General features: G+C 36.0%; 1 protein-coding gene across 50 annotated transcripts in view; it reads right to left on the bottom strand.

Moving 5' to 3' along the window:
- EHBP1 (EH domain binding protein 1) overlaps window positions 1-26,242 on the bottom strand; it is a 388,496-nt gene that overhangs the window by 132,987 nt on the left and 229,267 nt on the right. For all 50 annotated transcript variants that reach the window (XM_035272471.3, XM_054244907.2, XM_054244906.2 and 47 more), the window contains one exon: window positions 17,588-17,771. In XM_035272471.3, the coding sequence (XP_035128362.1) occupies window positions 17,588-17,771 (184 nt within the window). The remainder of the gene's footprint in view (window positions 1-17,587; window positions 17,772-26,242) is intronic.

The following is a 26,242-nucleotide window of genomic DNA, read 5'->3' on the forward strand; positions in this document are numbered from 1 at the left end:
TTAAAAAGAAAACCTGTTATTCATGCTAATCGATTAGATGAACCTTTTCTGTTTTGCTTCCTTGTGAAGATTTACCACAAGTTACATGCGAATGGTTTTCGCAAAAAACTAAAAACAAACAAACAAAAAAAAAACCCACCTAAGCTACATTATAATCTAAAAAGGCAATTAAGAAGAGTTACACAGAAAGAATATCATGATGAAATGATCAGCTTCACATCTAGTAATGTTTTAGCCTTAAATCTATATTATACACACTGGTTTTCTTTTTGTTATTATTTTCATGGTAAATCCTTTTGGATCTTTTGATTTCAACCTTTCATATATCTTTGTTTTATATGTGTACAGTTGAATTTTTAAAAAAAAATCCAGACCAATGTTCTTTGTCTTTTAACTGTAGCATTTAGCCCATTTAGATTTAATGTAGTTATTAATAATGTGAGTTTAAACCAACCATATTATTTCCTGTTTTCCATTTGTTTCAGCTACTCCATATTTATCTCTCCTTTTTCAGTCTTTTATTAAACTACTATTAAAAATATCTATTCCCTATTCTCTCTTCTAGTTTGGAAGTTATATACTATGTTTCTCTTCTTTTAGTGGTTGCCCTAAAAATTACAACAAATCTATGTACCTAATCAGTGTCTAAAGAGCAGTCAATATCTTTATCCTACTTCTCAATACAGGTTGACTATTCCTTATCTGAAATGCTTGGGACCAGAAATGTTTTGGACTTGGTTTTTTTTTTTTTTTTTAAATTTAGAATATTTGTACATACATGATAAGGTATCTGGGGAATGGAACCCAAGTCCAAACATGAAATTCATTTATGTGTCATATACCTTATACACATAGCCTGAAGGATTTTTGTAAAATATTTAAACTATTTTATACCTTGTATAAAATTTAAACCTTGTATAAAGTTTGTATACCTCGAACCATCAGAAAGCAAAGGTCTCATTATCTCAGCCACCCATGTGGATAGTCTGTGGTTGTTTGGTATCACTATCATTCCTGACTCTGAATTTATATGCTAATGATTAGCAATCATTTTCTTACACTTATTCACTCATAAGTGAATAACAGTAAAAAATATGACAGACCACTAATACAGTGGAAAAAAATGTGTTCAAGGTAACTAAGCAGCACAGTAGTATCACCAGAAAACCTGTATCAGTTGACACAGCAATGACAAACAATGGTGGGCTTTCATTCTCCACCTATGACTCTGTGTTTTGATTAAAAGGTTACTGTATACTACAGAGTAACCCCTTTGGGGACAATGAACAAACTGAGTATTATGTGCCTATGTTCTGACTGCAACCCATCATGTGAGGTCAGGTGTAGACTTTTCAACTTGTGCCAGTATGCTAGCAAATAAAAAATTTTAAATTTTGGAGCATTTAAAATTTTAGATTTTCAGATGAGTGATGCTCCACCTGTAATTCAAAGGCCTTAAAATACATTGTTATAATTATCCCTCTTCCAGTTTATATAGTATTGTTGTCACATATTTTGATTCTTTTATTTCATCCCATCACAATATATTAATACTGTTTTATATTGTCAATGTTTGCTTAGATTTATCCATATACATGTTATTGCATGATCTTTCTTAAATTCCTGACCTTACAACGAGTATTTCCCTTCTGCCTAAATTCTATGTTTTGGAATTTCCTTTAGCAAGGGTCTGCTGGTGACAAACTTAGTTGTTTGGAAAATCTTTATTTTTTCCTCATAGTTGAAAGATACTTTCACTGGGCATATCAAATGGAAAACATCACTGAACGGTCTTCTGGCTTTTATTGTTTCTATTCGTTTCTATGGTAAGTCTGTTTCACAGACGATCATTTGCTCTGATGGCTAACACTGGTTCCGTATTTCCGACCAATTTTTTGTGTAAAATTTAAAGAGGCACTCATATTGAGGATGATACTTTTTAGCATGACACTGAGAGTGAATGTCTTTTTAAGAATGAGGCACCTATGGCTGAGTGCAGTGGCTCATACCTGTAATCCCAGCACTTTGGGAGGTTGAGGCCAGCGGACAACTTGAGGTCAGGAGTTCGAGACTAGCCTGGCCAACATGGTGAAACCCCATTTCTACTAATACAAAAATTAGCTGAGTGTGGTGGCGCATGCCGGTAGTACCAGCTACTTGGGAGGCTGTGGCAGGAGGATCACTTGAATCCGGGAGACGGAGGTTGCAGTGAGCCAAGATTGCCACACTGCACTCCAGCCTGGATAACAGAGCAAGATTCTGTCTCAAAAGAGAAAGAGAAAAAAAGAGACAACTACTGCCAAAATTTATGAAGACATTCCTTGGTTTGTGTAAGTGCTAAGTTTGTACTTGTATGACTCCAGGAGTTAGTGGCTCCTTAAATTTTGTACCATAGTTGCCTCTCTTGCCTCACCACAGTCATAACTCCACTGTGCATTTTTTGTTTGTTTTTCTTAAAGTGAAGTTTATCAGTACTGAGAGTTTGGAAGCCTTCTGTCATAGTTTGTGTGTATCTATTCAAAGACTCCAGATACAATCTCCTTCCTTTTTCATGCATAAAGGTGAGCTAATCAGTGGCTATCATCAGTAATATACCCTAAAGTAGCCCTGCCAATATACAGCAATAGCACTCCACTTGCCATTTGTTACTGCTTAGTCTTTATAAAGCATTTAGCAAATAAGCCAAATTTGTGAGCCATTCTTTTTGTTAAAGTATGCAAATAAGTTATTTACTTTATTCAGGTTGTCTGCCCATGTGGAGGCATTTTTGTCTTCATAAGGAAAAATGGTAATTTAATTCTCGGAACACTGTGACAGGCATTTATATTCAGTTACCAGAATATACTGATATAAAAGAGCAACCTTTCTAATTCATACTTTACAAATTTTGTTTTAAAAGGCAAGCATTCTTATCAGCATTAAAAAGAAAAAATTAGCATTTTTATCCTCCTCAATGAACACAGTGAGAAAAATCAAGAGGCAAACTTTTAGGGGTATTCTTGATGCTAGCATTACTGGTTCTTTCAGTTTGCAAAGACCTGTAAGTGAGTTACTGCTGCTGCACAATTGTCTGTCAGATTTGACCCATCTGTGTACCATGGTTGGGACTAGTGTGAGTCAAGGGGATGCCCAGAGTGCAAGATTTCAGGAGCCATTTACTTTTAGGGTGGTGCAGATGCAGAGCTCACACTTGTACCAACCTAAGAGAATGTGCCTCCTTAAATTTTGTGCCTTATGAATTTCTCTTCCCTTGCCCTAGTCCAGGCAATGCAGTGTACCCATATCCAAATATGTTTTAGAAATGACACCATATGTGCTAAGGGAGAGAAAAAAAGGCATGTTTCTCAACTTCCTCACCAGTAATTCTATGTTCTGAAAATTAACATGTCTTTTCAGACATCATAATATAAATGTAGAGCAATGACCTTAAAGAAAAAAACTATTCAACTTTGATAGCCTGGGTTTTTTTGGGGGGGGTATTTTTGTATTGTAATGTACCTAACCTTTCTGGTCTATTGTAAAATATTCTGATTTTCCCTCAAAATTTGCTATCATCTACCTATCTAGGTAATTAGCTATGTATCAATCGACCAATAAATTATTTGATAGGATCTTGCTGTGTTCCCAAGGCCAGAGTGCAGTGGTTCACCATAACCTCTCCTCCTGGGTTGAAGTGATCCTCCCACTTCAGCCTCCCAAGTAGCTGGGACTACAGGTGTTTGGCTAATTTTTTTTTTTTTTTGCAGAGACCTGTCTCACTGTATTGCCCAGGCTGGTCTTAAACTCCTGGGCTGAAGGGATCCTCCCACCTCAGCCTCTCAAAGTGCTGGGATCACAGGAGTGACCCACAGTGCTTGGCTTAATTGGTTTAAATATTATTTTAAAAAGACTCTTTCAAGTAATCAGGTTTTCTCATAAGAGACACCAAGATTAATGTTCATTTATATTTTCATTCACACTTTAAATAAGTATTAGGGCAAAGCCTGCTAACTAACCCCTAATATCTATTCTATCCTTCTTTAGTAATAAAAATCTTGATTTTCAGCTGTAACACAATTGCCCAGAAAAATATTCATTTTCTAGCCTCCCTAGCTAGAGGTTGTTGTGGCTATTTTTGTCCCTTCCTTCTTGTTGACTAGAATAGAGGCAATGTTGGGCCATGAAGTGTAAGTCTAGGCTGAGAATGGCAGAATAGTAAAATAGGAGGCTGGATCCCTGATGACTGTGACACTACCATATTAGCACTGAACCTTCAATATTTTTAAAGACAGAAATAAATTTATCTTTTAATCTAAGCTGACATGTGAGGCTTTCTACTGCCCACAGAAAATTCTATTTCAACTAAAATTCCATTAACCAGAGACTCATTTTATATAAAAGATTTTAAAATTAACAATTGTGATAGGGTCAACATACATATTTTTTAAAAAGGTAGTTGAGTCAATGTAATTTGTTCTTAGCCATTAGCTAAAGTCAGCTACACTGAAGGAAGGGTAGCTACGTACAGGGGAGGTAGGAAATTCCAGAACATAAACTGTTTTGCAGGGGAAAACATAGGCCTAACTAAGTCATCATTAAAAAGGTAAAAGCAGATTGAAGGTATTCCAGAGAGAGAAGCAGATACACCGAGGATGATTCCCATTTGTTCCTGAGGCCAAGCTTGTATTCTCTGTTGGGTTTGGCAAAATATCTTTTGTCTTTATAACTTTACCCTTTTTGTTTAAACAAGAAAATTCAAATACATGTCCTGTTTCTATTACTCATAACTACAACAATACTAATCAATAGAACAGCTAATATATATAGGAGTAAACTATTTATTTAGTAGTACTAAGGAGCAGTGTATGCCAGTAAGTAAAAAATTTACAGGTAACGTAAGATTACCTTTTGTATTTCCTAGCCATCATTGAATATTCTTGGCATTTTATTTAAAATTTTCTTTTAAAAACTGTGTGTTTATTATTTTACTAAATTACATTTTTATTCTCACTCTTTTTATGATTTTCCTTGAAATGTTTGACATTTTCAATTTATATATATTAGGAAATTAATACACTGTGTGTTCACTCTTTTTCAGCAGGAATGGCCCTTAGACACCATTCTGCAGTTTTACACAGACAGAAACCAAAGTAAAGAACTTTCTAGAAGGAAGTCATTGTGGTTTGAATTTGCTGCTGGGAGCAATAGCTTTGTAGTTTGACTTTGCTGCTGGGAGCAATCAGTAAGAGCGCTGTGAGTTACTTTGATTTGAGTTTACCCTGGGCTTTCCACAGTTTCTATTGTATATTCAAGTTCAAAAACATGCAAGCAAAAACCTTCAGTCTTGCTTAGAACTTTCTAGAAAGAAGCAATAATATGCGTGAAGGCTTCAGTTATTTAGGTGGGGCTTAAGATACAGATAGGGTTTCCATTTTCAGAGAAGGAGCAAGTAGATAGTAGTATTGCTGTCAATCACTGGAGCTCTGCCAATCAAGATCTTTGAGGGAGCCCTTCTCCACTTGATCAGGCTCATTTCGTCATGGAATATAATGTGGAGCTCTTTTCTATGCAATCCCAAAAGTGTAAATTTAATTTATTTTAGTTTTTTATTATCATTGATAATTGATAATATGATTTTTATGGGACTAGGTCATGTAGTATTTAATAACATACTTTAGCAGATGTATCTGGGAACAATTTCATTTATGTTCCTAAATTTTTTCTAATAACCTAAATTGCATATTATATTAAATGCATGAACTTCATCTAGTAGCTTGCATATTAATTAACTTATATTCATAGTCAGTAAAAGATGGTTAGCCATCATTGGAACGAACTTATTTTACTGGATGGTTGCATGTTTAATGTCAGTTTACTTATCTAAACATTGATCTTTTACCTTAAGCTGTTTTTTAAAATTTTGTGGTTTTCTTATTTTACAAACATAGAAATCAATGGTCTGAAGTGTAGAGTTCATATGGATTTATGATACCGAGGAGCCCTCTTCTCCATAGAGGCCCGTGGGGCAGTCTGAATTTTATTATGCAACATAAGTATACATTTATTATTACTTTTTAAAAATTCTAGGCTTGGTGCTTTTTCATGAATTTTCTTAAAAATAAATTTCAGGTGATAGGTAGAGAAATCAATCATCTGGCTAAGAAGTTGTCATTTTATGATAATGAATACTTTTCCACCTCTGCAGTCAGTTGTCATTGAGTACAGTTCAGCATTTTGATATACAAATAATTGTCATGTAATTTTTAAATTATTCAACTATAATGTCAGCCTTTTTTTCCAAAAGGTTTAATTAAATTATTTTCTCCTTTTTGATTTACAAATAATAAAACAATTGGCCCAGATGCTGATCTTTTTAGGCATTAAAAACTCTTCAATAATTTTAACAGAAATGTTTTGATGTAAAACACATTTTTCTGCTTCCTTAAATAGAATATTGTATGCTAAACATAAGACTTTCATGTTAAAACGTCAATTATTTTACTAAGCTTTGATACTGCAAAGTCTTCAGGAACTACTGAGATATACAGGCATATTCCTGTGATGAGTAAGTCCTATACTACTTTCCAACTGTATTCTTGGCTTCCATTTATCATTTTTAAATTATTGTCAGCACACCACTGATGATAATCTACTGCCTTATCTCATACATAATTGTGTAGTTAGTGATTTCCTTTTTTTTTTGGTTTGGCAATAGTCCACATTTTTTTCAAATGAAATCTTAAATGAACTCAAATATATAAAATGAATGAGCATAGATTTGCACAGTAGAAATGGAAAAGGGGGTCCAGAGCCTTCCTGCCAAGCCTCCATACCTGGTCTCCAGTACAGAACATTAAGCCACCTGATGGAACCCCAGGCCGCCAACACAGTTTGATAACACTGGTCAAGCCTAAGAGTGACTTCCTCTGAGGGTAAATTTTAAGAAAATGTTATCTTGTATATATATATCACATACAGAGGACAACAAAAAACAGATATGTGATCTCATTACTCACCTCTATTAGCATAACAAACAAAAACAATACATGTGTAAGGTTTGAGAGTCAAACAGTATAAGAAGTTAAAACATGAAAAGAAATGCCTTCCTCAATGTTCTACATACCTCCATCCTACCTTGGGGGATAGGAACAGATTTATCCTTCAAGGTATGTAGGTATGTTCCTATCCTCCATGTATGTTCTAAACACCTCCATCCTACCTTTCTTCTCAGATGTAACCAGTATTACTTGTGATTCCTTTGGAAATGTATATGACAGTATGTCTGTGTGCATAGGCGTATATATTTGAATAACATTTCTTATATCCACAGAAGTGAATAACATTTTTATACACACAGAATAACATTTTTTATATAGAGAGAATAACTTTTTTTTGAGATGTAATCTTGCTCTGTTGCCCAGGCTGGAGTGCAGTGGCACTATCTCGACTCACTGCACCCCCTGCCTCCAAGGTTCGAATGATTCTCCTGCCTCAGCCTCCTGAGTAGCTGGGATTACAGGCACGTGCCACCATACCTGGCTAATTTTTGTATTTTTAGTAGAGTCGGAGTTTCACCATTTTGGTCAGGCTGGTCTCGAACTCCTAACCTCATGATCCACCCGCCTCGGCCTCTCAAAGTGCTGGGATTACAGGTGCGAGCTACTGCACCTGGCCTATGAATAGCATTTTTTATGCACACACACTATATTCTGTTATGTACATTATTTTTTTACTTAATAATGTATCAGCAGTCTATTATTAATATTTTTGTTATTAGGTGACAGTGTTCCACTCTAACATACAGGCTGGAGTGCAGTGACACATCATAGATCACTGCAACTTCTACCTCCCAGACTCAAGTGATCCTCCCACCTCCGTCTCCCAAGTAACTTGGAATACAGGCGTGAGCCACGATGCCCAGCTAATGATTTTATTTTAATTTTTTGTAGAGACGAGGTCTCACTATATTGCCTAAGCTGGTCTCTAACTCCTGGGCTCAAGCAATCCTCTCACCTCCATCTCCCAAACTGCTGTTATTACAGGCATGAGCCACTGTGCCTGGCCAGCAGTCTATTATTAATATTATTGTTTTATTATTGAGATCCCCAGGGATCTCAATCTCTGGGTTCAAGCAATTCTCCAGCCTCAGTATGTCGAGTAGCTGGGATTACAGATGGCTAGTCTTTTTTTAGCATTAATTTTTCAGTTGGGTTTCAGCAGGTGTCTTAACCAAACTACCAGGTGTCTTATCCAAACTAACTTGATCAGCAAAAGGTTACTGTGGATATGACTGTGTCTCTAATGTCTATATCTGAGCAAAATGAGGCATTTTCCAAGAAAAACATGGTGCCAAAATGCTCAGCCTTTCCCATAAACCTCATTTATTCTACAGTGTATCTACAATGAAACATTACCTTCAAAATAATATAAAAATAGCTATTCAAATAGTTATCACATGCTTTGCTATGAGAAAACTTAATCACCATATAAACAGTGGATCTATGGAAAAACATATTTAGAGTTCCAACTTGGAACCAGAAATACCTGTCTCTAGAAGTAGCATGACACAGTGAGAAAAGTATGGCTTTTGCACACAATGAACCTGAATTTTAATCCTGGCAGTGTCACTACTCACTCTATCCTTTTGAGCAAATTACTTATCCAAGGTTCAGTTTCTCATATGTAGAACAGAGATAATGGCATAGATAGTACATATATATATGTGTGTGTGTGTGTGTGTGTGTGTGTGTGTGTGTATCCTCAATTGCTCTACGGATCAAATAGTACGTGTGTGTGTGTGTGTGTGTATATGTGTGTGTATGTGTGTATCCTCAGTTGCTCTATGGATCAAATGAGGTAACAAAATATTGCCTGGTGTGCATACAATAGGCATTGTTAATCAATCAATCCCTCCCTCCCTCCCTCCCTCCCTCCCTCCCTCCCTCCCTCCCTCCCTCCCTCCCTCCTTCCCTCCTTCCCTTCTTCCCTCCTTCCCTCCTTCCTTCCTTTCTTTCCTTCCTTTCCTTCCTTCCTTTCTTTTGTGAGATGGAGTTTCACTCTCGTTGCCCAGGCTGGAGTGCAATGGCGTGGTTTTGTCTCACAGCAACCTCTAACTCCCAGGTTCAAGCAAATCCTGTCTCCGAGTAGCTAGGATTACAGGCATGCGCCACCACGCCCAGCTAATTTTGTATTTTTAGGAGAAACAGGGTTTCTCCACGTTGGTCAGGCTGGTCTCCATCCCCCGACCTCAGGTGATCCACCTGCCTCGGCCTCCTAAAGTGCTGGGATTACAGGCATGAGCCACCATGCCTGGCCTGTTTCCTTTCCTCTACAGAGAGATTAGGAATTCTGAATTAGCTTCAAACTCCTGATGGAATAAAGAAGGATGGTGTAGGGAGTAGGCAATAAGGGACCATAGATTCAGAGAAACGAGAGATAGTTTTAGGAATTCTTTATGGTCAGAATGGATAAGGGATCTAAAGTTTATTGATTCCAGCTAGTGTCCCAGTCACTGTCTTTATTTTTGCTCTTATGGATGGATATTGGAATTGGCCATCTCCTTTTGCCTTATATTTCTACCATCTGCTTCTTTCATTTAGTGTTTTCCCCTTCTTTAGCCAACAGCAAGACAAAATTTAGTCCTAGTTTCTCTCCTTAAAGTCACTGGTTTTAAAAAAAAACACATGATATAAAAACAAACACCTGGAGACTGACTTACGCAATGGCAGAACAAGGAACTCATTGAGACTCCCTTTCAAACAACAAAAATACAGGCAAACAAATAAAATGAACTATTTCAGAAGTCTGCCATTTAACAACAGCCACAGAATGAAATGAAAAATTGTCTATTCAAGAGAAACTACTGAACTTCAATGTCCTTGAGAAAAATGGAAGCCCAGGCACCTGAGTACAGTATGGTTCCAACATCATACAATTAATGAAAATGCCAGGTTCCAATAGTTTCTCTACAGGCAGGAGGTGGGGGACTTGTAATTTTTCCTTAATCCTTCTGATCAAATTAATCATATTTTTAACATTACTACCTAAGACAATTAAATAATCTAATATAGTGGTAACAACACACTCATTAACTAGATGGGCAAAAGTTATTACCCAAAAAAAAATTTGCTAAGGCTAACACACAGAACACACCATATTATATACAATGGAATTGTTTAATAGCTTTAGGTTTTGTTCCAAAAGTGTTTTACCTTTCCATGTAGTTATCACATATTAAAATTTCTAAAAAAGAGTGACAAGCCAAAAATTACACCTTGACATAAATCAAAGTGACAATATTGAAATTATTCAACAAAACATTTCTCTGCACTCAGCCTGGATCTTTTGAGTTCATTTGTCAAAGGATGATTTAGATTTCTTCCTCTGTATTGGTATAAAGCTGTCTCTCATGCCTAGCTGCTTTAGAGTATCCTTTTCTTCTCTTTTTTGTTTCTTTTTCCTTTCCAACTTATATTATAGGTTCAGGAAGTAAATGTGGAGGTTTGTTACATGAGTAAATTGCATGTTGTGAGGTATTGTTGTAAAGACTATTTCATCACCCAAGTAATAAACACAGTACCCAACAGGTAGATTTTTGACCCTCATCCTCCTCCCACCCTTCATCCACAAGTAGGCCCCAGAGTCTATTGTTCCCTTCTTTATGTCCATGTGTACCTAATGTTTAGCACCTACTTATAAGTGAGAACATGCAGTATTTGGTTTTCTGCTCCTGTGTTACTTTGTTTAGGATAACAGTCTCCAGCTCCATCCATATGCTGCAAAGAATATGATTTTATTCTTTTTTTATGGCTGTATAGTATTCCATGGTGCATATGTATCACGTTTTCATTATTCAGCCCACTGCTGATGAGCAATGTAGGTTAATCCAGTATGTTTTCTATTGTGAATAGTGCTGTGATGAACACATGCATGCATGTGCCTTTACTGCAGAACAAGTTATATTCCTTTGGGTATATACCCAGTAATGGAATTGCAGGATGGAATGGTAGATCTGTTTTAAGTTCTCTGAGAAATCTCCAAACTCTTTTCCATAGAGGCTGAAGTAATTTACATTCCCACCAGCAGTGTGTAAGTATTCCCTTTTCTTTTCTTTTTCTTTTTTTTTTTTTTTGAGACGGAGTTTCGCTCTTGTTACCCAGGCTGGAGGGCAATGGCGCGATCTCAGCTCACTGCAACCTCCGCCTCCTGGGTTCAGGCAATTCTCCTGCCTCAGCCTCCTGAGTAGCTGGGACTATAGGCACACGTCACCATGCCCAGCTCATTTTTTGTATCTTTAGTAGAGACAGGGTTTCACCATTTGACCAGGATGGTCTCGATCATTTGACCTCGTGATCCACCCGCCTCGGCCTCCCAAAGTGCTGGGATTACAGGCTTGAGCCACCGCGCCCGGCCAAGTATTCCCTTTTCTCTGCAACCTCAACAGCAACTTTTTTGACTTTTTAATTATTTTTTGACTTTTTAATGATAGCCATTCTGCCTGCTGTGAAATAGTATCTCATTGAGGTTTTGATGTGCATCTCTCAAATGATTACTGATGTTGAGCATTTTTTCTCATATGCTCAATGGCCACATGTATGTATTCTTTCAAGAAGTGTGTTTTCATGTTCTTTGCTCATTTTTTTTATGGGGTTGGTTGGTTGTTTCTTGCTTGTTAATTTGTTTAAGTTCCTTATGGATTCTGGATCTTAGACCTTTCTCAGATACATAATTGGAAAATATTTTCTCAAATTCTGTACACTGTCTGTTTACTCTGGCAACAGTTTTTTTTTTCTTGCTGTGCAGAAGCTCTTTAGTTTAATCAGATCTCATTTATCAATTTTCATTTTTTTTTTCACAATTGCTATTGAGTTTTTGTCATGAAATCTTCATCAGGGTCAATATCACATAAATGTATTTCTGAGGCTTTCTTCTAGGGTTTTTATAGTTTTAGGTTTTACGTTTAAGTCTTCAGTGCATCTTGAGGTAATTTTTGTATATGGTGAAAGGAAGGGGTCCAGTTTCAATCTTCTGTACATATGTTAATAGCACCATTAGTTGAATAGTGAATCCTTTTCCCATTGCTTGTTTTTGTCAACTTTCTCAAAGATCAGATGGTTGTAATTGCGTAATTTGTTTCTGAGTTCTGTAAACTATTCTACTGGTCTGTGTGTCTGCCTTTTTACCAGCACCATGCTATTTTGACTACTGTACCCTTCTAGTATAAAGTCAGATAGTGTGATGCCTCAAGCTTTGTTCTTTTTGCTTAGGATTGCGTTAGCTATTCAGGCTATTTGTTGTTGTTACATATGAATTTTGGAATAGGTTTTTTTCTAATTTTGTGAAAAATGTCATTGGTAATTTTGATAGACATAGCACTGAATATGTAAATTGTTCCAGCCAATAAGGCCATTTAATATTGATTTTTCCTATCTATGAGCATATAATGTTTTTCCACTTGTTTGTCATCTCTGATTTCTTTCAACAGTGTTTGTAATTCTCATTGTAGAGATCTTTCTCCTCTCCGGCTAGCTGTATTCCTAGGGTGTGTGTGTGTGTGTGTGTGTGTGTGTGTGTGTGTGTGTGTGCGCGAATAGGATTATGTTCTTAATTTGGCTTTCAGCTTGGATGTTGTTATATAATCTTGCAGGTGTATAGAATTTTACACATTTTTGTACATTGATTTTGTATCCTAAAACCTTGCTGAAGTTGTTTTTTGGATCTAGGAGCTTTGGGGCAGAAACTATGGGGGTTTCTCATTATAAAATCATATCATTTAGAAAAAATCAGTTTGACTTCTCTTCTCATTTGGATTGTTTCTCTTTGTTTCTCTTGTGTGAATGCTCTAGCTAGGACTTCCAGTACTATGTTGAATAGGCGTGATGAGAGTGAGCATCCTTGTCTTGTTCTGGTCCTTAAGGGGAATGTTTCCAACTTTTGCCCATTCAGTATGATGTTAACTGTAGGACTGTCATAAATGGCTCTTATTATTTTGAGGTATGTTCCTTTAATAGCTAGTTTCTTAAGGGTTTTTGTAAAAAGACGTGTTGAATTTTATTGATAGCCTTTTCTGCATCTATTCGGAAAAACATGAAGTTTTTTTTTTGAGACAGAGTCTCACTCTGTCGTGCAGGCTGGAGTACACTGGCATGATCTTGGGTCATTGCAACCTCTGCCTCCTGTGTTCGAGCAATTCTCCTGCCTCAGCCTCCCAAGTAGCTGGGACTACAGATGCCCACCAGCATGCCCAGCTAATTTTTATATTTTTAGTAGTGACAGGGTTTCACCATTTTGGCCAAGCTGGGCTTGAACTCCTGACCTCAGGTGATCCACCTGCCTCAGCCTCCCAAAGTGCTATGATTACAGGTGTAAGCCACTACACCTGGCCATAAACATGTAGTTTTTGTCTTGAGTTCTGTTTATGTGATGAATCACATTTATTGATTTACATATTTTGAACCAACCTTATATCCCAGGAATGCAATCTGCTTGATCATGGTGGATTAGCATTTTGATGTGCTGCTGGGTTCAGTTTTCAGTTTTTTATTAAGGATTTTTACATCACATTCATCAGGGATATTGGCCTGAAGTTTTCCTTTTTTGTTGTGTCTTTGCCAGGTTTTGGTATCAGAAGGATGCTGGTCTCATAGAATGAGTTAGAGAGGAGTTCCTCATTTTAATTTTTTGGAAAGTTTCAGTAGGACTGGTTATCAGTTCTTCTTTATATGTCTGGTAGAATTCAACTGTGAATCTGTTTAGGCCAAGGCCCTTTCTGTTTGGTAGGCTTCTTATTACTAATTCAATTTCAGACCTTGTTATTGGTCTGTTCAGGGTTTCAATTTCTTTCTGGTTAAGCCTTGGGAGGTTGTGTGTCCAGTAATTTAGTCATATCTTGTAGGTTTTCCAGTTTCTGTGCATAGAAGGATTTGTAATAGTCTCTGAAAGTTTTTCCTATTTCTGTGGGGTTGGTGGCAATGTCTCCTTTGTCACTTCTGTTTATATTTATTTGAAACTTCTTTGTTCTTTATTAGCCTAACTAGTAGACTGTCAATCTTATTTATTCTTTCAAAAAACCAACTTTTAGGTTCATTGATCTTTTGTACTATTTTTCAAGCCTCAATATCATAGAATTCAGCTCTGATTTTGGTTATTTGTCATCTTTTGCTGGCTTTGGGTTGGTTTGTTCTTGATTCCTTAGTCCCTCTAGGTTATGGTACTAGGTTGTTAATTTGAGATCTTTCTAACTTTTTAATGTGAGCACTTGGTGTTACAAGTTTTCCTCTTAATACTACTTTAGCTGTGTCCGAGAGATTCTGGCATGTTATATTTTTGTTTTCACTTGTTCCAAAGAATTTCTTGATTTCTGCTTATTTGTTTACCCAAAAGTCATTCAGGAGCAGGCTAATTTCCAACATGGTTTTGAGAGATGGTCTTAGTATTAATTTCTGTTGTTTATTGTGCTGTGGTCTGAAGTACGGTTAGTATGATTTCAGTTATATTGAATTTGTTGAGAACTGTGTTATGACTGAGCATGTGGTTGATTGTGGAGTATGTGCCATCTGCAGATGAAAATAATGTATATTCTGTTGTTGCTTTGAGTGTTCTATAGATGTCTGTTAGGTCCATTAGTCAAATGTTAAGTTTAGGTTCTGAGTATCTTTATTAGTTTTCTGCCTTGATGATCTGTCTAATACTGTCAGTGGGGTGTTGAAGGCTCCAATTATTATTGTGTAGCTATCTAAGTCTCTTTGTAGGTCCCTAAGAACTTGTTTTATGAATCTGGGTGCTCCAGTGTTGTGTGCATATTATTTAGGATAGCTAAGTCTTCTTATTGAATTGAACCCCTTACCCATTATATAATGCCTTTGTCTTTTTTGATCTTTGTTGGCTTAAGGTCTGTTTTATCTGACATTATAATAGCAATCCCTGATCTTTTTTGTTTTCCGTTTGCTTGGTAGATTTTTCTCTATCCTCTTATTTTGAGCCTATGAGTGTCAATGCATGTGAGATGGGTCTCTTGAAGACAGCATACAGTTGAGTCTTCTTTATCCAATCTGCTACTCCATCCTTTTTAAGTGGGACACACAATGGCAGGCTGGATGATTCACATTCAAGGTTAATATTGTCAGATGTAGATTTGATTCTATCATTGTGTTGTTAGCTAACTTTTATATAGACTTGATTGTGTAGATGCTTTATACTGTCCATTGTTGACATGGTTTGACTCTGTGTCCCCACCCAAATCTTATGTCAAATTGAACTCCAAATGTAGGAGGAGGGGCCTGGTGGGATGTGATTGAATCATGGGGCAAATTTCCCCCTTGCTGTTCTTATGATACTGAGTGAGTTCTCATGAAATCTGGTTGTTTGAATGTGTGTAGCACTTCCCCCTTCTCTCTTTTCCTTCTGCTCCTACTATGTAAGTCGTTTGGTTTCCCCTTTGCTTTCTGCCATGATTTTAAGTTTCCTGAGGCCTCCCCAGCCATGCCTCCTCTATAAGCCTGTAGAAGTGTGAGTCAATTTAACCTCTTTTTAAAATAAATTACCCAGTCTTGGGTTGTTCTTTACAGCAGTGTGAGAACAGACTAATACAATGCTCTATGTATTTAACCGTGCTTTTGTGGTGGCCGATGATGATCTCCGGTTTCTATGTTTAGCACTCCCTTAAGGACCTCCTGTAAGGCAGGTCTGGTGGTAACAAATTCCCTTAGCATTTGCTTTTCTGAAAAGAAATTTATTTCTTCTTACCTTATGAAGTTTAGTTTGGCTGGTTATGAAAATTCTTGGTTGGAATTTCTTTTCTTTAAGAACACTGAATATAGCCTCCCAATCTCTACTGGCTTGCAGGGTTTCTATTGAAAGGTCTGTGGTTAGCCTGGTGGAGTTCCTGTTATAGGTGACCAGCCCTTTCTCTCAGCTGCCTTTAATATTTGTTCTTTCACACTGATCTGAAAGAATCTGATGAGTATATGACTTGGGAATGGTCATCTTACACAGAATCTCACAGGTATTCTCTGAATTTCCTGTATTTGAATGTTGACCTCTCTAGCAAGAATGGGGAAATTTTCATAGACAATATTCTCGAATATGTTTTCCAAGTTGCATGTTCTTTCTCCATCTCTTTCAGGGATGCCAATGAGTAGTAGGTTTGGTTTCTTTACATAATCTCATTATTTCTCAGGGGTTTTATTTGTTCATTTTTTTTTTCTTTATTTTTGACTGGCTGAGTTGTTTAGAAGAATTGGTCTCTGAGATCTGAGATTCTTTCCTCAGCTGGGTCTATTCTGTTGTTAATACTTCCAATTGTATTCTGAAATTTATACTTCCAATTGTATTCTGAAATTCTTGTAGACAGTTTTCAGCTCTATCAGATCATTTTGGTTCTTTTCTAAAATGATTGTTTCATTTTTCAGCTCTTATACTATTTTACTGGATTTTCTCTTGGATTACGTTCCAACTTTCTCCTGAAGCTTGAAGATTTCTGTGGCTATTCTGATTCTGAATTCTGTGTCTGTCATTTTAGCCATTTCAGTCTGGTTAAGCATCATTGCAGGGGAGCCAGTGTGATTGTTTTGAGGTAAGAAGACACTGGGTTTTTGAGTTGCCAGAGTTCTTGCACTGGCTCTTTCTGATCTATGTAGGCTGATGTTCCTTTAATCTTTAAAGTTGCTGTCCTTTGGATGCTGTTTTTCACTTTTACATTCTTTGATGCCATTAAAGGTTTGACTATGGTACAAGTTATGTTCAAATGACTGGCTTTGTTTTTGGATGATTTCAGGGGGCCAAGGCTCACTCAGCACTCATGGGCTGCATGCTCTAACCCTGAGGGCCTGGTACCAGATCTATAGCTTTGTTATCTGGACCCTCAAGGTTGAGCACTTGCTGTGCTTGAGGAGCTGAGATGTTCCCACACTGCTGGTAAGATCACTCTGATGTGGGGCGCTGGCAAAAACATTTCATTGAGATGGTGGCAGTGGGGACTGTGGACATGCACTTACCTGCACTGGTGGTGGCAATGAGGTGGGGTGTGCACACACCAGCAGGGACAGGGCCGCAGTGCCTACAAAGTGGCAGGGACAGGGTGGCAGGATCTGTGTGCGTATGTTTACACCAGAAATGAGGGGGGGTGGCAGGGTGCACACATGTGCACTGTAGGAGGCAGGATAGGGTCAGGGAGGTGGTTGCAAGGTCTGCAAACAAGCACATTGGTGACAGCAGGGTGGTGAGATCTGTGTGCACATGCATGCCCTCAAAGTGGTGTGGGAGGCTGTGGGTGGGTATGCATTAGAAGGGGCCTGTCTGCTGAAACTCTCCAACAGTTATAGAAAATCCTTTCTTTAAAGAATGAATCTTACAATTGTAATACCTTTCTTCCTCTCATTTCAAAATACCATTTTAAAAACAATATTAATTGAAGCCATCCAATCCATACTGTACTGTAAACTTATGGGCTCACAAACATAAATGCAGTGTTGCAGTATAACAGGATTTCTTGAACGTTACTTTTAAATCATTGAAAATAGCCAACAATGACTTTTCTTAATTTAAATTAAATTGCAAGGAGAGAAAAAAGCAAACATTAACACATGTTTTACTATGAATAAAATCCTACCTTAGGGGAAGTAGAGAGATCTTTTCCTGCAGAAACTGCGTTTTCATTTACTCCTGTTTTTGGTGAGAGGACTGGTGGAGCCGGGGCCTTTCTTTTCACTCTCCTTTCAGTTTCCAGTTCTTGAACAGGATTTACCAAATTATTTGGAGGAGGAGTTGATTTAGGTTCATAAAAAGGATTTGATCTAAGTGAAAGAAGAATTATTGTTAGATATCTCTCAAAAAATATTTCATTTACAAGTAAGATAATAAAACATGCATTGGAAACTATAATTTCTTTTTTCAAATAAAACTCAAACCAGTGATAACCCAGAATTTGAAAATAATGACTATTAAATCTTTTGGTCCATTTCTATCTGAACTTTTAAAAAATTTTTGTTTTATTAAAAACATTTAATATAAGCTCACATTTGGCTCCAATTATTACATATAGAATCTTAGAAAAATGTTAAATATTAAAAATAGTAAATCCTGTATATTTTCCATATCCAAGGAAAAGGAAATAAGATGTAAAAATGTTGATTTGATTTCTTTTTTATGCTCAAGCCCTGTTACATTTTCTTGTATTTCAGCTTTCCTTCTACATTATATTCTCCTCTCATTATGGAACATCTTTTAGTGGTTCATTCAGCAATGTTCTGTTTATAGTAAATTGTCCCAGGCTTTGAAAAGGTCTTTATTTCAGCCTTACATTTAAGTGACACTTTAGCTGGGTAGACAATTCTAGTTGTGAGTTATTCTATCTCAAGGTTTTGAAGATATTAGTCCACTGTCAGCCTACTATTGTTCCTTTTTAAGTCATCTTTTGTCTCTAATTGTTAAGATCTTCTCTTTATTTCTGGTTTGAGCAAATTTGACACGTATGACATGTCTAGGTGTGGATTTCTTTTGAATTATTCTGTTTCAGATTCCTTGTATTTTCTGAGTCTGAAGAGTTGAGTGCTTTATCAGTTCTGAAAAAGTATCTGCCTTTGTCTCTTTGATAGACTCTTCTGAATTTTCTCTATTCTCTTAGAAAAATCTTATTAGATATATGTCGAACAACTACTTGTCCATTTTCCTAACCTCTCCTTTATATTTTTATAAATCTTTATTCTTCTTGTGCTACATTCTAGATAACTCTCTCACATCTCTGATCCATTTCATTTTTTTTCTTTGTCTATGTCTAATATTCAATTCTCCAGGAAATTTTAAAGATATATGTATTTCTTCATATATCTGTGTGTATGGTATATCAGTTATAGAAATTTGAGCTATTAATCATTTAAACATACTTATTTTATAGTCTCTATCTCACAAATCAGGTATTTGAAGTTGTTGAATGTATAATCCTACCATTTCTTTTGTTTCCTGACTCTTTGTCTTAGTAAACTGTTTCCTTGTGTATTTTATATTTCTATATTGTGAGTTCAGGGCTTCATCTGAGGAATTCCTGTGTAGTTTAAGCTAAGAGTGCCTCTGTTCAGAATGCTTAACACTTGCACTTGCCAAATTCTTTAAGACTAAGAAAAATCAGTATCTCCACACACTTGTAATTCACCTCTGAGACAACAGTGTGCTGGCACCACTACTGGTTAGGCACTATATCAGAATAAGGACAATAAGCCTCTACTTCTAAAGGTTTTGAATGGTCCTTTTCCCTTCAGTTCACAGATCCCTAAGTTCAATTCAATTCCCTACTTTTCAAGAATGTATAGGAAATGTTTCCATTTAGGTGAAATATCCAGAATAGTCAAATTCACAGAAACAGAAAGTAGATTACTGATAGCCAAAGAATGAAGGGGAATTGGGACTAAATGCTAATAGGTATGAGGTTTCTTTTTGTGGTAATGAAAACATTCTGGTATTAGATAGTGGTGATGGTAGTGCCAGGCATGGTGGCTCACCTGAGGTCGGGAGTTCAAGACCAGCCTGACCAACAAGGAGAAACCCCATCTCTACTAAAAATACAGAATCAGCCAGGCATGGTGGCACATGCCTGTAATCCCAGCTACTCAGGAAGCTGAGGCAGAAGAATTGCTTGAACCTGGGAGGCAGAGGTTGCGGGGAGCCGAGATCACGCCATTGCACTCCAGCCTGGGTAACAAGAGTGAAACTCTGTCTCAAAAAAAAAAAAAAAGATAGAGGTCATGGTTGCATAACATAGTGAACATACTAAAACTCATTGACATGTACATTTTAAAATGTGTAATTACATGTTATGTGAAGCATATAATCAATTTTTTAAGTGCTATAAAAAATGAACAGGAATAGAGCCTGTACAGAGATAGTATTGTGCAAACAACGCTTTCTCTGCAATGACAAGTTACGTACTTCTGATTAACATATTTTAAATATAAATAAATATAAGTAAAGAAAAAGTATTTACAGAATTACGACTATTTTCACATTCTGTTGATCATCTATGATTTGAAAAATCTATTTCAGGACTTTATGCATCACTCTAAAAAAACAACAATTATTTTTATCTTTGCATTGCATTGTATATTTGAATAATAAATTAGTCATATCATTAACCTATTATAAATTGAAAATTTATTGGCTATATTAAGGAAGAGAAAATAGGACAGAATAATTTTAAATGACATTATCTATTGTTTAGAAAACAATTCACTAAGAAAAATGAACTATAGAGAGAAAAACCAAAGTTGATTCAGAATTTATTTAAACATACTGGAAAACTAATACAAAAATGAAGCTAAGGTATAGTCTCTTCCTCTCACCTTGATATCTATGTTCTTTGGAAAAACAAATTCTAAGTTATTAAAATGGGCAGGTTGCTTTCCTGAATAAAATTCAGTGAGGTGTTTCCTTGGGAAACTGACACAAAACCATACCAGAAATGACTGTATCCTGAGCCTCAAAAGTCACTTGATAAAAGTTCTGAAATAATAATATTGCTTTATTGGTTTTCATTTTTGCTACATAAACTAGAATAGTTGAATTATCACCCCAAATATAAGTAACTGAGAAACCCGTGCAGTTGCTAAGTGTAAAGGACACGTGCTAAAAGGTAAGGAAGGGCAAATGCTTTCTGTTTGTGCTTATGGATATGCTGAGGCACTAAAGGTAGTGCCACATATCAAAGGATTCAGTACTATTTATTTGTGATAGTTTAATGTCAGAGGATACAGAAAGAGTTTGGTAATGGAAGATGAGTCATACAGGCTTTTTCCTTGATGAAAGGTCATAAGTTTATTATTGAAGTAAGAACAAATTTTGCAAGATTTCTGCTACTGACATTGAACCTATAAACTTTTGTAGAGAAAAGATACCAAACAAGTAATTAATACAAACAGAGTTCTTCCTGGACTTGCACATTAGCTTATGTGCAATCTTTAGAACTTGTGTGTATATTTCTACAAAATAAAGCTAGAGTATTTACAGGCTCCCTCTGGTAACCCCAGATAATTGAGCAAGTTAGAACACTCCTTATTCATGAGAAACTTGTAAAGACTGTGACTTTCATGTGTTAAAAGAATGGCCAAAAGGAAACACCCAGTGATTCTGATTTTAGTTTCTCTTAAGGCATTTAAAAAGTTTAGGCAAACATTAGATGACTCTTTAATTTGTTAATAAGAGAGCAGGTGTGAGTGTATTGCATAATACTAGTGCATCTTGGAATGCCTGTACATAAAGTTTGCATTTACATTCAAATATTCTAGGTGTGTGGCTATTACTCAGCACCTATACCACCCATGAGAAGTTTTATTTCAATCATACGTTAGCTATTTAAAAAAAATATATATGTATATATATATACATTATACACATACACACACACACACACACACACACGTACATACACACACAAAATAACTTTACCAAGAGTTGGGCCAACTTTTCAACCCCCCATATAGCTATTAATTAGTATTAACATTTCAACCTGGGTTTGGGTTTGGAATTAGATGATTATTATAATGTAATTCTGAGACTTTTGGAAATTAGAACTTTTTTAGGTTTTATCACAACCTAGCCATACCCAGGAAGCATGTAGCACATGTTATAAAATGTGGGAAAAATAAGAAACACAATTCCAGAGCAATAGAAAACAATCAAGTTTCTCACTCTTTCAAATAAGTCTCAATTTTTTTTTTTTTTTTTTTTTGAGATGGAGTCTAGCTCAGTTGCCCAGGCTGGAGTGCAGTGGTGCAATCTGGGCTCACCACAACCTCCATGTCCCGGATTCAAGTGATTCTCCCACCTCAGCCTCCCAAGTAACTGTGATAACAGGTGCCTGCCACTACACCCAGCTAATTTTTGTATTTTTATTAGAGATGGGGTTTCACCATGTTGGCCAGGCTGGTCTCAAACTCCTGATCTCAGGTGACCTACCTGCCTTGGCCTCCCAAAGTGTTAGGATAACAGGTGTGAGCCACCATGCCCGACTAGTCTCCAAATATTTGAAATTAGTCATAATAGTCCCCTTAAATTATCTCTTTTAAAATCAAACGATTCCTGTACTCTGAATCATTGTTCATTTGATGTGGTTTCTAGACACTTTAACGACTGTTTCTTTACTTTGTTACCATTCTGAATCACCAATGCCTCTTATAAAATACAACTAGTTAAATAGTGCTCAAAATAGGAGCTGACCAATGCACCATAGAGAGATAACATTTCTCCCTTTGCACAAAGCAATTACTCTAAACTTTCATGAATCACAGGAACCTTATTATTATTCTCCACTCAACCTACATATCCAGTATTTTGAAATATTTTCCTTTCAAGCTGCATTTTTAAAGAAATAACTATTTTTCCTAAGATCTAAATAATGTTAATACACAAAAGTTTATGTATTTCCAAACAAAGCAAAGACCCATATAGCCTCACCACAAGTGATTATATAATTATATTACTTATTATTAAATATTTTATAGATCTCTCCTGTCAAACACCAATTATTTACATCAAATAGACCTAAAGGCCCAAGAATTTCAGGCTGGAAATCACTCAAGTGATACAATATTTCTGTTATTAAAGATTGCTTTTCTTTTTAAAACAGCTTTAATTAGGAATAACTGATAAACAATAAATGGCTTACATTTGAAAGTAAAATTTAATGAGTTTTTTATGCATAAAAATGTGAAACCATCAGCACAAATCAAGATAACAAATACTTCCAGCCCCTCTAAAAGTTTCCTGGGTGCCCCTCCTCTTTTTTTCTTTGAGACAGAGTCTTGCTGGAGTGCAGTGGCGCAATCTCAGCTCACTGTAACCTCTACCGCTTCCCGGGTTCAAGCGAATCTCCTGACTCATCCTCCAGAGTAGCTGGGATTACAGGCATGTGCCACCTCACCTGGTTAATTTTTTTTTTATTTTTATTTTTAGTAGAGATGGGGTTTCATCATTTTGGTCAGGCTGCTCTCAAACTCCTGACTTCATGACCCATCTGCCTTGGTCTCCTAAAGTGCTGGGATTACAGGCGTGAGCCACTGTGCCTGGCCTGGGTGCACCATTTTAATCTCTTCCTCTCCAGCTCTGACTGTAGACAACTACTGTTCTGCTTTTTCTCACTATAGATTGTCTACATGTTCTAGAGTTTTAAGTAAATGGTATCACAAGTATGTACTATTTTCTGGTCTGTCTTCTTTCATTCAGTATAACAATCTTGCGAATGATTTATCCACATAGTTACATATACCAATAGTTTGTTCCTCTTTATCACTGAGTAGTACTGCATTCTATGGATATTCCATAATTTGTTTATCCATTGCCTGTTGATGGACATTTGAATTGTTCCCATTTTTTATTATAATCAATAAAGTTGTTAAAATACTTATGTAGAAGTCTTTGTGGACATATGCTTTCATTTCTCTTGGGTGAAAACCTAGAAATGGAATGACTGAGTCGAATTATACATGTATGTTTAAGTTTTCCAGAGACTGCTGAACTTTTTTCCAGTCTAAGAGTTCTGTGGAGTTCCAGTGGCTCCACATCCTTGACAATATTTGGTATAGTCAGTCCTGTAAATTTTAGTCATTTGAGCGGATGTGTAGTGATATCTTATTGTGGTATTAATTTGCATTTTCTTGATGACTAATGGAGCTGAGCATCCTTCCATATGCCATTCCTATACAATATTTTCATTTGTGAAATGTCTGTTGAAATATTTCCCCCTTTCAATAAATTTTTAAATCTATTATTATCTTTTAGAGATGAGGTCTCACAGTGTTGCCCACACTGGAGTGGTGAAGTGATCAGAGTTCACTGCAGCCTTGAACTCCTGGGCTCAAGTGATCATCCCACATCAGCTTCCTGTGTAGCTGGGACCACAGGTGTGCACCATCACACGCAGCTAATTTAAAAAAATATATATTTTTTTGACAGACTCTTTTTTTGCTGTTTAGGTTGGTCTCAAACTCCTGGGCTCAAGCAATCCTCCCATCACAGCCTCCTGAGTAGCTGAGATTACAGGCACCTGGCTTCTCCTTTCTTACCACTGAGTTAAAATAGTTCTTTCCATATTCTGGATAGAAGTCTTTTGCCAGATGCGTGTATTGCAAATAATTTCTGCCAAACTGTGGCTTGCCTTTTTACTTTTGCAAGGGTTTTATAAAGAGAAAAAGGTTTTAATTTTGATGAAGTACAAATTAACCATTTTTTGTTTTATCCTTTGTGCTTTTCTGCATTCTACTTAAGAAATCTGCCTAATACAAAGTCGCTAAGATTTTCTCCTACGCCGCCTTCTAGAATCTTCAGATTTCATTCTTCCTTTTAGTTGTATGATCTATTTTGAGATAAATTTTGTATACAGTGGGAGGTAAGAATTGTAGCTCTTTTTTGTTGAGGAGGGGCATATTGACAATTAATTGTTCTAACATCATTTGTTGAATAGATTATCATTTCCTAACTGACTTTCTTTGCTAGCTTTGACAAAAATAAATTGGCAATATATGTATGAATTTATTTTCAGACTCTTTTCCATTCACTTATGGCCTATTGGTAAACTAATACCACATTGTCTTGGCTAATGAGTTTTAAAATCAGTTATTATAATTTTGCTTTTTTTCAAAATTGTTTTGAAAAATGGTCCCTTCCATTTCTACATACATTTTATAAACAGCTTATAAATTAGTTTTTTTAAAAGCATGATAAAATTTTGATTGGGATAGCAATGAATTTATAAATTGACTGAAGAGAACTTATATCTTTGAATCCATGATCATAGTATTTTTTCCCATTGATTTCACTCTTTAATTTATCTCAGCAACATTCTCTTGTTTTCAGGGTACAGATATGGCACATCTTTGTTCAAATTTATCCCTGAGTTTTTTCTTTTGGATGCTTTTATCAATGGTATTATTTCAATATTCATTTCTGATTGTTCATTGTTGTTAAGAGGAAAACAATTTATATATTAATATTGTAGCCTGTAACCTTGCTAAATTTACTTTTTAGTTTTAGTACCCATTTTAAAGATTCCTTATGATTTTCTACATAAACAATTGTCATCTCTGAAAAAAGTGTCTTCAAATAACATTATGTATAAGAAGCTTAAAACAGTATCCTTTGATTTTGCTACTCTTGGCCTTTACACTACTGTCATACATTTTACTTCTATATGTTATAAAACCCAGAATACATTATATTGAAACCTTAAACAATTATCTATTAGAGAGATTTTTTTAAAATAAGACAAGTATTTTATATATACTAATATATTTGTCATTTCATATGATTTTTTTCCTTTGTATAGATCCAAATTTTCAAGTAGTATCATTTTGCTTTTTTGGAGGGCTGGGAATAGAAAATTATTTTGACAGGTTTTTGTTGTATATTTTTCTTTCAATCCTTTAAGAATATCACCCCATTATCTTCTGGCTTCAGTTGTTTTTGTTGACAAGCCTTGTTATGATTTTCTTCATGTTTCTTGTGCTTGGGTTTCATTCAGCTTCTTTGTCCTGTAGGTCTACATTTTTAAGTTTATCCTTTAACTTCTAAAACTTTTGGTCATTATTTCTTCAAATACTTTGTCTGTCCCCTGACTCTCTCTTCTCTTCTTCTGGAACTCCAATTACACATATTAGGCCACTGAAGTTGTTCCACAGCTCATTGATTCTCTGTTATTTTCTTCCTTCTCTGTTTCAATCTGGATGGATTCTATCACTACATCTTTAGGTTCGCTAGTATTTTCTTTCTTTTGCAGCATTTAACATGGGGTTAACCACATCCAGTCTATTTTTCATCTGACTTTGTATGAGATGAAAAATCTCATCCTATAAATTCAATTTGGATTTTTTAATATCTATGCTCATGTTTTCTTCTACCTTCTTGAATATCTGGAGTATATTTATAAAAGTTATTTTACCATGTTATCTTTTAATTCCATCATCTGTCCCATTTCTGCATCTATACTAATGATTATGGTTTCTCCTCATTATGGATCAGGTCAGATTTTCTTGTTTCTTTACATGTCTGATAAATGTTTGATTGGCTGTCATACAGTATGAATTTTATGTTTTGTGTGCTGGATCTTTTGGTATTACATGAAATTGTTTTGAACTTCATGTGTGACACAGTTAAGTTACTTAAGTTTGATTCTTTTGAGCCTTGCCTTTAAGCTTTGTTAGGTAGGCCTAGAACAGCTTTTAGTCTAGGGCTAATTTGGCCCCACAACTGATGGATGAACTCTTTGAAGCCTTTATTCAATGTG

This window comes from Callithrix jacchus, chromosome 14 (genome assembly GCF_049354715.1).
Source record: "Callithrix jacchus isolate 240 chromosome 14, calJac240_pri, whole genome shotgun sequence".
Lineage (NCBI taxonomy): Eukaryota > Metazoa > Chordata > Mammalia > Primates > Cebidae > Callithrix > Callithrix jacchus.